Consider the following 16,820-nt stretch of genomic DNA (forward strand, 5'->3'; position numbering starts at 1 on the left):
ACTTACTGTCCCCAGAGAATTTTTCAGGCAACGGAAGGTGGGATAAGGTCGGAACAGAGGTGGCAGTGGGTAAAGCTGCTGCAGCCACGCTAGCAGCCTGAACAACAATTGCGGTAACATCCACCGCCGAGGTTGCATGCTCGAGAGACGCCAACCGGCCCTCCAGCAGCTGGATGTACCCCTGCAATCGCTGTTCGTCCGCCATTACTTAGCCAGATCCTGGCGCTAGTATACTGTTAGGGTTTGCGGAACGCACCGAATATATTTATTGATGTGATTGGTGCGTTCGCAACCCGGGATCCACCGTGCAGGAAATATCCTGCCGCTAAGTAAATGGCGGCACAATATGGCGGTATTAACCAGCTCTGTTAGCTTCACAGAGCGGCTGAGAAAGCAAAGCTCTGTGCCCTGTTAACTCTCACAGAGACACAGGCTAACAACACAGAAGAGAGCAGTCAGTGGTCATGTATGCACACAACACTCCTCGCCGGAGGTGCCAGCATTCTAGGGGCTTATTTCAGCCGGGTCCCTGAATACTCTCATACACAATCTCCTCGCCGGAGGTGCCAGCATTTTAGGGGCTTATTTCAGCCAGGTCCCTGAACACATTCACGCATATGACCACAGTGGCGCAAAGCATGTAACTTTAGAAGATACTAGCGCATGGCCGTGCGGCCATGCGAGCCTTAAATAGCTGCAGCACGTACAGGACCTTAAAAAAGAGGACCAATGAGAGACTGCTACTGAGTCTGCATACCTACAGGACCTTCCTAGAAAGACCAATAGACTTGGCTGCAGTACCTGAACATGTGACCCTTGATCTCCACTGAGAGATCTTACCCTGGGCATGCTCAGTGTGTGCAAAGCAGGACTTAGTCCCAGAAAAGCCTGTTCGCCGTAGATCAGTGCAGGGTACAATAGTAGAACCTGGAGAGGCAGCAATAACCCTTTGCACTGAATCAGACTCAGTGAGACGCTGGGACCGACATCTCCGCTGAGCAGGCTCCACTGCAGCCGAAGGAGAATGACAGACCGCAGCAGAGACGGATCGAGATTCCCCCTGTGCAGCAGAGGAAACTCGACTCCTAACACCACCTTTCGTGGTAGCCTGTTCCACTCATTGATCACCCTAACTGTCAAAAAGTTTTTTTAATATCTAATCTGTGTCTCCTCCCATTCAGATTCATCCCATTGCTTTGAGTCTTTCCTTGTGCAAATTAGAATAAAGATGATCCTTCTACAATGTGACAGCCCTTGAGATATTTGTATACAGCTATTAAGTCACTTCTCAGTCTTTTTTTTTGCAAGCTAAACATTCCCAAATCCTGTAACCGTTCCTCATAGGACATGGTTTGCAGACCGGTCACCATTCTGGTCGCTCTTCTCTGAACTTGCTCCAGTTTGTTGATGTCTTTTTTAAAATGTGGTGCCCAAAACTGGACACAGTATTCCAGATGAGGTCTGACCAAAGTGGATTAGAGGGCAATAATGACTTCACGTGATCTAGACTGTATGCTTCTGTTAATATGTGAGCAGGTTGCGGGATTCAGTGACGGACAGGAATCAGAGCAAGGGTAACTGTTGTTACTAACAACTTTACTTAACAGGGAATACTCCACGCAGGGAGATAAAGGGTTTAACAGGGGAATAAACAGTTCAAATTGCAAAATGACATGCAGAGTTCAAGAATAAAGAATCAGGTAATGGCGATTCTGGAGAATACGGTTAACAAGTCGGTAGTTACTCAGACGATGAAGTTCATAGCACTGACGACGGCAGGCGTGGGCTCTTTTCTAGTGGGCTCCTGTAGACAACAATGCCTCGTCTTCTGGCGGCAGCGGTTGGTCTCTGTTTCCTTCAGCTACCCCTAGTCCATAGGCTGCAGTGGCTGACAAGGGTGTGGGCCACAGTTCTGTACGAGCCCAACATGACTCTGCAAATATACCCTGGCAAAGTCAGAGTCTCCCTTGAGCGGGAAAGTATGTACTGGTAAGTTGGGTTACACAAGTCTATCCAGTACTCGATTCTCTCTTTGCGGCACGCGTGCTGTAACCGCGACAGGCTGCACGGTCATGAAGCTCACGGCACCTCAATCTCTGTCAGCCAGTGGGCATTCTGCACTTTTCCCTCTATGCTGCCTGTTTCTGCAAAGACTGAAGTGCTGACAACCACTGGTGCATTGCTTCTCCGGCTGGGCTCTGTACCCGATCTTTCTCTGTCAGCACCCACACAGTGCTCACTAGCCCAGAATGTTCAACACCTCACTCTTTGGTGAGCAATGGGCACACTGCTCGTCTCTCCTCACAGTCTCTGTCAGCGATGGCGGGGCACCTCGAGGGCGAGGCTGTTATGACCCCAATGGCGAGGGTCTCAGAGGAACGTGGAAGTCTGCAGAATACAAAAATCCAGCTCATAGGGCAGTGGTAACTGGGTTGACCATATATCTACTCCTAACGCCAACACTAGAAGTAGCCGGGGATCATTCCTACGTTGATTCTAGATGACACGCGCCAGCCGGAGAATCTAGCTACCCCTAGTAGAGGAAAACAAAGACCTTTCTTGCCTCCAGAGAAGGGGACCCCAAAGCTGGATAGAAGCCCCCCACAAATAATGACGGTGAGGTAAGAGGAAATGACAAACACGGAAATGAACCAGGTTTAGCACAGAGAGGCCCGCTTACTGATAGCAGAATAAAGAAAGGTAACTTATATGGTCAACAAAAACCCTATCAAAATCCACACTGGAAATTCAAGAACCCCCGAACCGTCTAACGGTCCGGGGGGAGAACACCAGCCCCCTAGAGCTTCCAGCAAAGGTCAGGATATAGATTTGGAACAAGCTGGACAAAAATACAAAACCAAAACAAATAGCAAAAAGCAAAAGGCAGACTTAGCTGATATAACTGGAACCAGGATCAGTAGACAAGAGCACAGCAGACTAGCTCTGATAACTACGTTGCCAGGCATTGAACTGAAGGTCCAGGGAGCTTATATAGCAACACCCCTAACTAACGACCCAGGTGCGGATAAAAGGAAAGACAGAAAAACCAGAGTCAAAAAACTAGTAACCACTAGAGGGAGCAAAAAGCAAATTCACAACAGTACCCCCCCCTTAGTGAGGGGTCACCGAACCCTCACCACGACCACCAGGGCGATCAGGATGAGCGGCATGAAAGGCACGAACTAAATCGGCCGCATGAACATCAGAGGCGACCACCCAGGAATTATCCTCCTGACCATAGCCCTTCCACTTGACCAGGTACTGAAGCCTCCGCCTGGAGAGGCGAGAATCCAAGATCTTCTCCACCACGTACTCCAACTCGCCCTCAACCAACACCGGAGCAGGAGGCTCAGCAGAAGGAACTACAGGCACAATGTACCGCCGCAACAAGGACCTATGAAATACATTGTGAATAGCAAACGACACAGGAAGATCCAGACGAAAAGATACAGGATTAAGGATTTCCAATATCTTGTAAGGCCCAATAAAACGAGGTTTAAATTTGGGAGAGGAGACCTTCATAGGAACAAAGCGGGAAGAAAGCCACACCAAATCCCCAACGCGTAGTCGGGGACCCACACCGCGGCGGCGGTTGGCAAAGCGCTGAGCCTTCTCCTGTGACAACTTCAAGTTGTCCACCACATGATTCCAGATCTGCTGCAACCTATCCACCACAGAATCCACCCCAGGACAGTCAGAAGGCTCCACATGACCCGAAGAAAAGCGAGGATGGAAACCAGAGTTGCAGAAAAAAGGCGAAACCAAGGTGGCGGAACTAGCCCGATTATTAAGGGCAAACTCAGCCAACGGCAAGAATGTCACCCAATCGTCCTGATCAGCAGAGACAAAACACCTCAAATAAGCCTCCAAAGTCTGATTGGTTCGCTCCGTCTGTCCATTAGTCTGAGGATGGAAAGCAGACGAAAACGACAAATCAATGCCCATCCTACTACAAAAGGATCGCCAGAACCTGGAAACGAACTGGGATCCTCTGTCTGACACAATATTCTCAGGGATGCCGTGCAAACGAACCACGTTCTGGAAAAACACAGGAACCAGATCGGAAGAGGAAGGCAGCTTAGGCAAAGGAACCAAATGGACCATCTTGGAGAAGCGATCACATATCACCCAGATAACGGACATGCCCTGAGATAGCGGAAGATCAGAAATGAAATCCATGGAGATATGTGTCCAAGGTCTCTTCGGGACAGGCAAGGGCAAGAGCAAACCGCTGGCACGAGAACAGCAAGGCTTAGCTCGAGCACAAGTCCCACAGGACTGCACAAATGACCGCACATCTCTTGACAAGGAAGGCCACCAAAAGGACCTGGCCACCAGATCTCTGGTGCCAAAAATTCCCGGGTGACCTGCCAACACCGAGGAATGAACCTCGGAAATGACTCTGCTGGTCCACTTATCCGGAACAAACAGTCTGTCAGGTGGACAAGACTCAGGCCTATCAGCCTGAAATCTCTGCAACACACGTCGCAGATCCGGAGAAATAGCTGACAAGATAACTCCATCTTTAAGAATACCAACAGGATCAGCGACTCCAGGAGCATCAGGCACAAAGCTCCTAGAAAGAGCATCGGCCTTCACATTCTTTGAACCTGGTAAATACGAGACAACAAAATCAAAGCGGGAGAAAAACAATGACCAGCGGGCCTGTCTCGGATTAAGGCGTTTAGCAGACTCGAGATACATCAGATTTTTGTGATCAGTCAAGACCACCACACGATGCTTAGCACCCTCGAGCCAATGACGCCACTCCTCAAATGCCCATTTCATGGCCAACAACTCCCGATTGCCCACATCATAATTTCGCTCGGCAGGCGAAAACTTCCTAGAGAAAAAGGCACAAGGTTTCATAACAGAGCAACCAGGGCCTCTCTGCGACAAAACGGCCCCTGCCCCAATCTCCGAAGCATCCACCTCAACCTGAAAGGGAAGTGAGACGTCAGGCTGGCACAAAACAGGCGCCGAAGTAAACCGGCGTTTCAACTCCTGGAAAGCCTCCACGGCAGCAGGAGCCCAGTTAGCTACATCGGAGCCCTTCTTGGTCATATCCGTCAAAGGTTTCACAATGCTAGAAAAATTAGCGATAAAACGACGGTAGAAGTTAGCGAAGCCCAAGAACTTCTGAAGACTCTTAACTGACGAGGGCTGAGTCCAATCAAGAATAGCTCGGACCTTGACTGGGTCCATCTCCACAGCAGAAGGGGAAAAAATGAACCCCAAAAAGGGAACCTTCTGTACACCAAAGAGACACTTTGAGCCCTTGACAAACAAAGAATTTTCACGCAAAATTTTAAAGACCAACCTGACCTGCTCCACATGCGAATCCCAATTATCAGAAAAAACCAAAATATCATCCAGATAAACAATCAAAAATTTATCCAGATACTTCCGGAAAATGTCATGCATAAAGGACTGAAAAACTGAAGGCGCATTGGAGAGCCCAAAAGGCATCACCAAGTACTCAAAATGACCTTCGGGCGTATTGAATGCGGTTTTCCATTCATCACCTTGCTTAATGCGCACAAGGTTGTACGCACCACGAAGGTCTATCTTGGTGAACCACTTGGCACCCTTAATCCGGGCAAACAAGTCAGACAACAGCGGTAAAGGATACTGAAATTTGACAGTGATCTTATTTAAAAGCCGATAATCAATACAAGGTCTCAAAGATCCGTCCTTTTTTGCCACAAAAAAGAATCCCGCACCAAGAGGGGAAGAAGACGGACGAATATGTCCTTTTTCCAGAGACTCCTTGATATATGAACGCATAGCGGTATGTTCAGGTACCGACAGATTAAACAGTCTTCCCTTAGGAAATTTACTGCCTGGGATCAAATCTATAGCACAGTCACAGTCCCTATGAGGAGGCAGTGCACTGGACTCAGACTCACTGAAGACATCCTGATAATCAGACAAATACTCCGGAACTTCCGAAGGCGTAGAAGAAGCAATAGACACAGGCAGGGAATCCTCATGAATACCACGACAGCCCCAACTTGAGACTGACATAGCCTTCCAGTCCAGGACTGGATTATGGGTCTGTAACCATGGCAGCCCTAAAACGACCAAATCATGCATTTTATGTAAAACCAGGAAACGTATCACCTCGCGGTGTTCAGGAGTCATGCACATGGTAACCTGAGTCCAATACTGCGGTTTATTTGCTGCCAATGGTGTAGCATCAATACCCCTAAGAGGAATAGGATTTTCTAATGGTTCAAGAGTAAATCCACAGCGCTTAGCAAATGAGAGATCCATGAGACTCAGGGCAGCACCTGAATCTACAAACGCCATGACAGGATAAGATGACAGTGAGCAAATCAAAGTTACAGACAGAATAAATTTAGGTTGCAAATTACCAACGGTGACAGGACTAACAACCTTAGCTATACGTTTAGAGCATGCTGAGATAACATGTGTAGAATCACCACAGTAGTAGCACAAGCCATTCCGGCGTCTATGAATTTTCCGCTCATTTCTAGTCAGGATTCTATCACATTGCATTAAATCAGGTGTCTGTTCAGACAACACCATGAGGGAATTTGCGGTTTTTCTATCACATTGCACCGAATTAGGTGTCTGTTCAGACAACACCATGAGGGAATTTGCGGTTTTGCGCTCCCGCAACCGCCGGTCAATTTGAATAGCCAGTGCCATAGTATCATTCAGACCTGTGGGAATGGGAAAACCCACCATAACATTCTTAATGGCTTCAGAAAGGCCATTTCTAAAATTAGCGGCCAGTGCACACTCGTTCCAATGTGTCAGCACGGACCATTTCCGAAATTTTTGGCAATACACTTCAGCCTCGTCCTGCCCCTGAGACATAGACAGCAAGGCCTTTTCTGCCTGAATCTCAAGATTGGGTTCCTCATAAAGTAAACCGAGCGCCAGAAAAAACGCATCAAGATCAGCCAATGCCGGATCTCCTGGCGCCAGCGAAAAAGCCCAATCCTGAGGGTCGCCCCGTAAGAACGAAATAACAATCTTTACTTGCTGAGCAGAATCTCCTGATGAACAGGGTCTCAGGGACAAAAACAATTTACAATTATTCACGAAATTCCTAAACTTAAACCTGTCTCCGGAAAACAGTTCAGGAATCGGTATTTTAGGTTCTGACCTAGGATTTCTGATAACATAGTCTTGTATGCCCTGCACACGAGTAGCCAGCTGGTCCACACTTGTAATCAAGGTCTGGACATTCATGTCTGCAGCAAGCATAGCCACTCTGAGGTAAAGGGGAAGGAGAAAAAAAAAACTCAGAATCTTCTTTCTTATAATCCCTCTTCTGCAATGCATTAAACATTTAATACTGGCCTGGCAAACTGTTATGACCCCAATGGCGAGGGTCTCAGAGGAACGTGGAAGTCTGCAGAATACAAAAATCCAGCTCATAGGGCAGTGGTAACTGGGTTGACCATATATCTACTCCTAACGCCAACACTAGAAGTAGCCGGGGATCATTCCTACGTTGATTCTAGATGACACGCGCCAGCCGGAGAATCTAGCTACCCCTAGTAGAGGAAAACAAAGACCTTTCTTGCCTCCAGAGAAGGGGACCCCAAAGCTGGATAGAAGCCCCCCACAAATAATGACGGTGAGGTAAGAGGAAATGACAAACACGGAAATGAACCAGGTTTAGCACAGAGAGGCCCGCTTACTGATAGCAGAATAAAGAAAGGTAACTTATATGGTCAACAAAAACCCTATCAAAATCCACACTGGAAATTCAAGAACCCCCGAACCGTCTAACGGTCCGGGGGGAGAACACCAGCCCCCTAGAGCTTCCAGCAAAGGTCAGGATATAGATTTGGAACAAGCTGGACAAAAATACAAAACCAAAACAAATAGCAAAAAGCAAAAGGCAGACTTAGCTGATATAACTGGAACCAGGATCAGTAGACAAGAGCACAGCAGACTAGCTCTGATAACTACGTTGCCAGGCATTGAACTGAAGGTCCAGGGAGCTTATATAGCAACACCCCTAACTAACGACCCAGGTGCGGATAAAAGGAAAGACAGAAAAACCAGAGTCAAAAAACTAGTAACCACTAGAGGGAGCAAAAAGCAAATTCACAACAGAGGCTGAGCAATGCCGGTGCTCTGAAGATGGAGCACTCATCTCTCTCTGGCTGCTGCTGAGTGCCCAGCTTCACTCAGCACAGTGGTCCATTTACAGATGGCAGGGAACCCTCTCAATGCAGCCTGTCATGGCTCCGGTACTCTGTGGGGATGATGGGGAGCACCGCTTACCTGACTGCGCACTGGCATCAAGCACCCCTCTGGTGTGCGCGCTTTCTCCTTTATATGCCCCCGCCCCTCACAGTCAGAAGGTTGGTCCGTCTCGCTATTGTTTTCCCCACGGAACAGGGGATGCAGCCTTATCAGTTCTGGACCGGGCACGCAGGTACACGTGATACTGTCGTCCCCCTTACTAATACATCCCAAATTTGTATTTGCCTTTTTTGCTGCTGCATCATACTGTTAAACTCATGTTCAGTCTGTGATCTATTAATATACCCAAGTCTTTTTCACATGTGCTATTGCTTAGCCCTTTTCCTCCCATTCTGCATATGCTTTTTTCATTTTTATTGCACATATGTAGTACTTAGCATTTTTCCTGTTAAAAAACATTCTTTTAGTTGCTGCCCACTGCTCTAGTTTATTTATATATTTTTGAATCCTCTCTCTTTTCTCTAGTATTAGCTATCCCTTCTAGCTTTGTGTCTTCAGCAAATTTAATCAGTATACCCTCAATTCCTTTATCTAAATAATTGATAAAGATGTTGAACAATACAGGGCCCAGGACAGAGCTCTGTGGTACCCTACGTGAGACATTCTTCCAACTGGATGTGCAGCCATTTACGACCATTCTTTGGGTCCGATCACTAAGCCAGTTATAAATCCACCTAACAGTTGGCTTGTCCATTCCATACTTAGTAATTTTTTCAATAAGAATTGTGTGAGATACTTTGTCAAATGCTTTTCTGAAGTCAAGATATACTATATCTACAGCATTTCCCTGATCCACCTAGTCAGTGATTCTGTCATAGAAGGAAATTAAGTTAGTCTGACATGACTTATTAGTTACAAACTCATGCTGACTCTTTTTATTCGCTTCATTCTTATGCAGGTACTTACATACATGTTGTTTAATAATTTGTTCAAAGATCTTTCCTGGTATAGAGGTCAGACTCACCGGCCTATAGTTTCCACCTTCTTCTTCTTTTTGAAGATGGGAACAACATTTCCTCTTCTCCAGTCTTCCGGGACTTCTACTGTTCTCCAAGAATTTTCAAAGATTATGGAGAGTGGTTCAAACATTTCTTCTGCTATCTCCTTCAATACTCTGGGGTGTAATTCATCTGGACCTGGAGACTTGAGTTCATTTATGTTAGCTAAGTGTTTCCACACTATCTTTCTGCTTATAGATATCCTGGATTCTTCTATTCCCTTAATAGGACAGTGAAGATCAGTTGATGTTACATTTCCTTTCTGAGAGAAAACAGATGCAAAATAGGAATTTAAAAATGTGGCCTTCTCAACATCCTTTCTTACCATTTCATCATTTTTATCCTGTAAAAATCCTATAGCGTCTTTGACTTTTCTTTTACTTTTGACATACTATATCCCCAAAATCCTTTTATATTGCTTTTGACGTCTCTTGCAAGTCTTAATTCATTGTCAGCTTTAGGTAATATGTTTCGTGCCCTGCAGGTTCTTCTGACAGCATTATATTCTTCTTTAGATATGCCTCCCTCTTTCCCTTTGATAAACATTTCTTTCTTCCTTTTTAGCATGTGTTTAGGTTCTGTGTTCATCCATCCTAGTTTCCTTAAATGCTTCCAATTCTTGCCTCTTTTCGGAATTGTTAACGATTGTGCTTTGAGAATCTCATTTTTCAAGATTTCCCATCCTTCCTGGACATTTTTGTCCATAAGGATATCCAGCCATTGGATTTCTCCAATTCTCTTTCTGAGTCCCTTAAAATCTGCCTTTCTTGATGTCTGAGTCTTTACAGGTCTTCCTCCTCTACTATCCAAAATTCTAAAATAAATTAGAGCCACAAAAACCACTCAAATTATCTAATAAATCAAATGTACAACAAAATTACCCCTACGCACGTTTCGGACTTTTGTCCTTCATCAGGGGGGTCCTTCATCACCTCCCTGATGAAGGACAAAAGTCCGAAACGTGCGTAGGGGTGCAGCAGATAGGACGTGGCGACCCTTCCCCCTCTTCCAAGGTAATACTCAGGATTAGTATCATTGCTATAATTTTTTTCCCTTGCACTGTGCACCTTAATTTTGACCCTCGGTGTTGTTGCCATATGGAGGGTGTTGTTACATTGATTTGATATAAGCACATTGCACTTTTTTGACAGTTATATATACATGTATGTATAGCACATATTATGTGCATTTTAGGTGTGTTTTTTAATGGTATATTTTTGCACTGTTGCACTTTCCTTTATTGCACTTTTATATATATCCTGAAGTAAACCTGATATATATATGGGAGGGTCTGCCACTATGAGTTATTTGAGCTATTATATGGGTTGATTCCATGTCCTATTATGCGCACCATTGTTTGTTTTTATATACTGTACGTATATTGCCATATAAATTCAATAAAGGCATTTTTCAAAATTCTAAAATAGCATGGTCCCTACATCCTAGGGTCCCAGCCACTCTAACGTCCTCAACCATATCCTCCCTGTTCATGAGGATTAGATTCAAGGTAGCAGATCCCCTTGTTTTCTTGCCTACCTTTTGGAAGATAAAATTGTCAGCAAGCGAGGATAAGAATTTGCTTGACCTGTTAGCTTTGCCTGAGAAAGATTCCCAACAAATGTCTGGATAGTTGAAATCTCTCATGACCAGTATGTCATATTTTTGGGAGAACTTGGCCATTTGATGCCGAAAGAGTTCATCCATATCTTCAGCTTGCACAGGCGGCCTGTAGTAAATGCCTACAATGGTGTCCTTTCCATTGTTCTATCCTTGTATTCTTACCCAAAGAGTTTTCACAAAACTCTTAGTCTCTGAAGCTTCAATGTCTGTTCAGATATATGCTTTTCTAATATACAATGCGTCACTTCCTCCTCGTTTATCTAGTCTGTTTCTGGCGAATACAGTAAGTTGTATCCTTCTAGCCTTGTATTCCAATCATGTGTATCGTCCCACCAAGTATTACTGATTCCAATGACATCATATTTCATTTCCTGTGTTAGCAGTTCCAATTCTCCTTGTTTGTTGCCCATGCTTTGTGCATTCATATAGAAACAATTTAGTTTGTGATTAGTTTTTCTTTCTCCAATATTTTTATTATTTAGATTTTTTTTCTCTTTGTTCTTCCCTTCCACTTCTAATTGCAGAGTTCTCAATAGTATTTGTCAGGTGTATGGCTTTTTCTGACCTTTTGCTTCCCTTCCCACACTGTTCTAGTTTAAAGGTCTCCTGATGAGTGTAGCAAGTAGTGTTGAGCGATACCGTCCGATACTTGAAAGTATCGGTATCGGATAGTATCGGCCGATACCCGAAAAGTATCGGATATCGCCGATACCGATACCCGATACCAATACAAGTCAATGGGACACCAAGTATCGGAAGGTATCCTGATGGTTCCCAGGGTCTGAAGGAGAGGAAACTCTCCTTCAGGCCCTGGGATCCATATTACTGTGTAAAATAAAGAATTAAAATAAAAAATATTGATATACTCACCTCTCCGGAGGCCCCTGGACATCACCGCTGGTAACCGGCAGCCTTCTTTGCTTAAAATGAGCGCGTTTAGGGCCTTCCATGACATCACGGCTTCTGATTGGTTGTGTGCCGCTCATGTGACCGCCACGCGACCAATCACAAGCCGTGACGTCATTCTCAGGTCCTAAATCCTGAATTTTAGGAATTTAGGACCTGAGAATTACGTCACGGCTTGTGATTGGTCGCGTGGCGGTCACATGAGCGGCACGCGACCAATCAGAAGCCGTGACGTCATGGAAGGTGCTGAACGCGCTCATTTTAAGCAAAGCAGGCTGCCGGTTACCAGCGGTGATGTCCAGGGGCCTCTGGAGAGGTGAGTATATCAATATTTTTTATTTTAATTCTTTATTTTACACAGTAATATGGATCCCAGGGCCTGAAGGAGAGTTTCCTCTCCTTCAGACCCTGGGAACCATACACTGGGAACTTCCGATTCTGATTCCCGATACCACAAAAGTATCGGATCTCGGTATCGAAATTCCGATACCGCAAGTATCGACCGATACCCGATACTTGCGGTATCGGAATGCTCAACACTAGTAGCAAGACAACTTCCAAATACATGTTTTCCAGTCTTCATAAGGTGAACTCCATCTCTAGCAAGTAGTCAATCATATAGGTAATTCACTCTGTGATCCAGAAATCCAAATCCTTGCTGACGGCACCATCGATGTAGCCAGTTGTTCCACCTCCTTGTTTCATGGCCATCCACTGGGTGGATGGAAGAGAAGACCACCTACGCTCCCAGTTCTTTCACTTATTTACCTAAGTTTTCCAAGTCACTGCAGATGGTTTCCAGGTCGTTTCTTGCGGTGTCATTTGTTCCCACATGTATTAGCAGGAATGAGTAGTCAACTGTAGGTCTGAAGAGTCCCGATATCCTGTCAGACACATCTTTATTTTTTGCACCTGGAAGACAGCACATTTCTCTTGAGGTTATATCCGGTCTGCAGATTGCGGCCTCTGTTCCTCTCAACAGGGAATCCCCCATGACAACAACTTTCCATTTCTTCTTCACAACATTTTTCTTTCTCCATCCAGGAGAACTCTGAGGGCATCCAAGGTTGTTCTTTGTGGGCAAAGTCTTATCTTGATGTATTTCTTGGCCGTTCTACTGCGTGAGAGCCTGGTACTGGTTCCTGAGCAGTATGGGTGCTGACTCTTGATCCTCCTGCTTCTCTGGGTCACATGCTTCCACTCCTGTTTCTTCAGGTGCACTTGCAATTTGTTCTCTTTCTGTAACATGAAGAGATAATTCTGCTCTGTCTAAGAACTCTTCACCTTCCTTAATGGTTTTCAATGTAGCTAACCTCTCTTCTAGATTTTGCAACTTTTCCTCCAACAGGCACACAAGCTTGCATATCTGGCATGTGAAATTTGACTTTTCTACTGGTAAGTCTGTGAACATGTAGCAAGAAATGCAGCTCACCAAATGGCTCCTGGCCTCTTCCAAGTTCTTATTGTTAAAAAGATATCAAAGCAGTGAAAAATGTGCCAAAATTCACACACCGGAAGACGCGCTGTTTACCGATGTCCTCCTTTCAGCTCTAACAGCCAAATCCAGAGTTCTTTGAGCTCGTGGAGTCTCTTCACTTATCCCAGTTAAGCACTGGGATATATCCAATTAGTAGTGTGTGTGCAAATTAGGGGACATGTATGTAATTAATAAAAGATTCTTTTCGGGGAAAAAATGGCTTGGGCTCCCGCGCAATTTTCAGAACCAGCAGAGGGAAATCCAGTGCCTGAGGGCTGATATTAATAGCCTAGGAAGGGACAATGGTTATTGCCCCCCAGCTAAAAACATCAGCTCCCAGCCGCCTCAGAAATGGTGCATCTCTAAGATGCGCCAATTCCAGCACTTAGCCTCTCAATTCTCACTGCCCTGTAGCGGTGGCAAGTGGGGTAATAGTTGTGGGGTTGATGTCACCTTTGTATTGTAAGGTGACATCAAGCCCACGGCTTAGTAATGGAGAGGTATCAATAAAACACCTATCCATTACCAATCCTATAGTTGTTAAATGTTAAATAAACAACCGGGACGATGCCAAGATGTGTCATCCCCGGCTGTAAATCACTGATGAATGAATGAGATGCTGGGAGCGGAGCTTCAGTGACTAGCGCTGACGTCCCTGATGCTTCGCTCCCACACTGAACTCTGGAGCATGGGAAAATGAACGGGCATTTTTTTTTAAGACAATTCATTATTTTAATATTTTTTAAGTCATTTTTCTTTTTTTTTGCCTTGTGGTATTTACTGACGTTTTTGTGACAAATTCATCACAATTGGACACAGTTCATAAATTTTGCCCAAAGTAAAAAACGTGTATTAATGGTTTGCTTTAAACCTTTTTTGAGTGTTTTTAGCACACAAAGTTGTACATTTCACAAAATGGAGCAAAAAATTGCTCCCAAATAACTGTGTAGATAAAATCACTCTAGGAGGGGGAAGGCTGGAAAAGTCACAAATGCTGAATCATGAGAAAACAATTGGAAAATCTAAACTGAGTTGACAATGGAGAGCATAAAGAACAGGTGAACAAATAGAAGATGGACTTCAGAATAGGCACAAATTAAAAGAATAAGGTGCAAATAAAAAACAGTTGAAAAACTTTAAAAACGAGACAAATAACGAGTGCAAATGCCATGTGAATTGGGCAGCTGTCAGTAAAATGCTGAAGACTTAGTTCTACAGAAAACGACTACAGAAGAGCCAATGTAGGAATAATATTAGTCTCCCAGAACCTTCTGAAATTCTGATTATCATACAATAACTGATGACTTGAGGGACTAATGTGAATACTACACTCAGTGCGGGCAGGACTTTTTGCACGTACTATGTATTTTCCTTTTTTTAATTTGGAAAGTACATTTAATTTGCAGATCATTTGGGAGAGGTACAGGATCTATATGATCCAATATTTGGCAGCAAAGGATGTTAGTACTTATCAGACCTACAGGTACCATGGCTGGAACGATTTCTCTATAATTTTCCATTGATGCTGATATCACCTTCCACGGCTAATCTTGCTCTTGCAGCTTGAGATGCCCATATCATAGAGCAAGGAGCTGTTGAATCACTTTTGCGATGGAGCACCCCAATGATCCCTCTGTAGCAACTACTGGTGCCGATGTCTTTGTTGACTCCACCAATGTAAGGCAAGCTAATAGCTGCTTAGTTGTCTTCATGAATTTAAAGGGAGTCTGTCTGCACAGAATGAATGTTCGAACCACGTACCGGCACTCGGTGTACTCTTGGTGTGACCAAACAGCTTAGGCTTCTTTCACACTTCAGTTGTTTGGCATCAGTCTGCTCTGACATAGTGACGGATCGACGGATCCGTCAAAATTGTTGAGAAAATGGTTCTAACGGATCCGTTTTTTTTACGGATCCGTTACTTGGGGGTTGTCTGGGAAAAGTATCTACTTTTTGGAGCATGCTCAATTGAAAAAGCGGATTGGGGCGACGGATCCGCCAAATGAGGGATGGAACGGATCCATCACCCATAGGCGCCCATTCTAGCGAATGGTGGACGTGACGGATCCATTGTGAACCGCCATTTCAGCGCAGACAAAAAACTTTTATAATGTCCGTCAATGTCTAGATGATGTCCGCCAAATCTCGACGGATCCATCACATGGCGGATGGAACGGACGACCATCCGCCACAATCCGTCGCTAATGCAAGTCTATGGGAAAATAGTTGATCCGCAAAAAAAAAAAATGGCGGATCCGCTATTTGACGAATACAGCGGATTCAAACTGAAGCGAAAAGACTGAAGTGTGAAAGAGGCCTTAGAGCACTTTCCCCCCTACTTGTTTTCCATCCAGCTCCATTCTTCTTTGATTTTATGAAGCCAAAGCTGCCAATCAAAATAGAGGGGGGCAGAGATAGAGGAACAACAAGTAGGTGGGAAGGAGCCCTGAACCTTTGGTCACACCGCAGGTGTGCTGAGCGTCTGTTCTTGATTTGAACAGTCTTTCTGTAGTGACAGACTCCTCTTAAAGCGGTTTTGCGCATTGGAGAATCCTGACTTGTTAGACATGGTCTTTAAGAATAAGCCAATGTAAAAATGTCCCCTTTGCCCACTCCCAGCAATCACCCTTAATTTGTGGGAAACCTGGCAGTAAGTGTTCTGCTTCCCTGCATTGCACTTTACCATTCCTCTCACCGACTGAGTGGACAGGTCCTCCAGAGCTAAAGAGTGAGGTACTCTTTGTAATTGCTCTTTAGTCTAGTCAAGAAATGAGGATCCTTAACAGAGGACCCCCTTCCTCTTTATCAGGTTTTTCACATCTTTCGAAATTTTCACCTAGACACAGTGGGGGTCTGACTGCTGCGACTCTCACTGATCTCAAATATGGGTTCCATAGACAATAAATGGGGCGGCGGTCAAACATGCATATCATCGTTCCATTAAAGATGGGGCTCTGTTCCCGGGTTTCAGAGCACCTTTGTAAAGATCACTTGGGGCCCAGGACTAGACTTTGGACCCCCCAGTGATCAGTATGTTATTCCCTTTTCTGAGGGTAGGAAGTAACCATTAAGGCTGGGAATAATTTAAAGACCTAAATATATCCGGATGAATGTGAAATGGTGTCCTACAAGTTAAGTTTGAAATTCTGTACTACTCTTTCTCATGGAGTCATGGAGCTAAAATAGGCATCTCAGAACAATATATTAAAATGCAAACAGTACACTAACATTCAGCACTACAGTTGGTGGAAATCCAGTCCAGCGAATAACTCAGCAATCCATAGCCATCAAATGGGAGTCCTGCGTGCCTCCTAATTCCTGACAGCATCCTTGGCTATCTTGATTATCTGGCCTGGCTCAACGTTATCATTGCAGCACGATGAATGTGTGATGGCGCACCGGGACAGCTAATCAAAAGAAGAAGCTTGGATTCCACAGATTAATTACATGGCCGATGGATCGGGTCCTCTAAATCTGCTTGCTCTACAGTAGCTCTACTCAATATACTTATTACCAAGAACCATAAGGTTTCCATCAAACACTTTATTTTCCATTTTTGGCATTGT

General features: G+C 44.8%; 1 protein-coding gene across 1 annotated transcript in view; it reads right to left on the reverse strand.

Moving 5' to 3' along the window:
* LOC143774795 (extracellular calcium-sensing receptor-like) overlaps positions 1–16,808 on the reverse strand; it is a 72,211-nt gene extending 55,403 nt beyond the window's left edge. Inside the window, exon 1 of the mRNA XM_077262563.1 lies at positions 16,769–16,808. Within this exon, the coding sequence (XP_077118678.1) occupies positions 16,769–16,808 (40 nt within the window). The remainder of the gene's footprint in view (positions 1–16,768) is intronic.
* Positions 16,809–16,820: the final 12 nt, after the last annotated feature.

Source organism: Ranitomeya variabilis, chromosome 5 (assembly GCF_051348905.1).
Source record: "Ranitomeya variabilis isolate aRanVar5 chromosome 5, aRanVar5.hap1, whole genome shotgun sequence".
NCBI classification, from domain to species: domain Eukaryota; kingdom Metazoa; phylum Chordata; class Amphibia; order Anura; family Dendrobatidae; genus Ranitomeya; species Ranitomeya variabilis.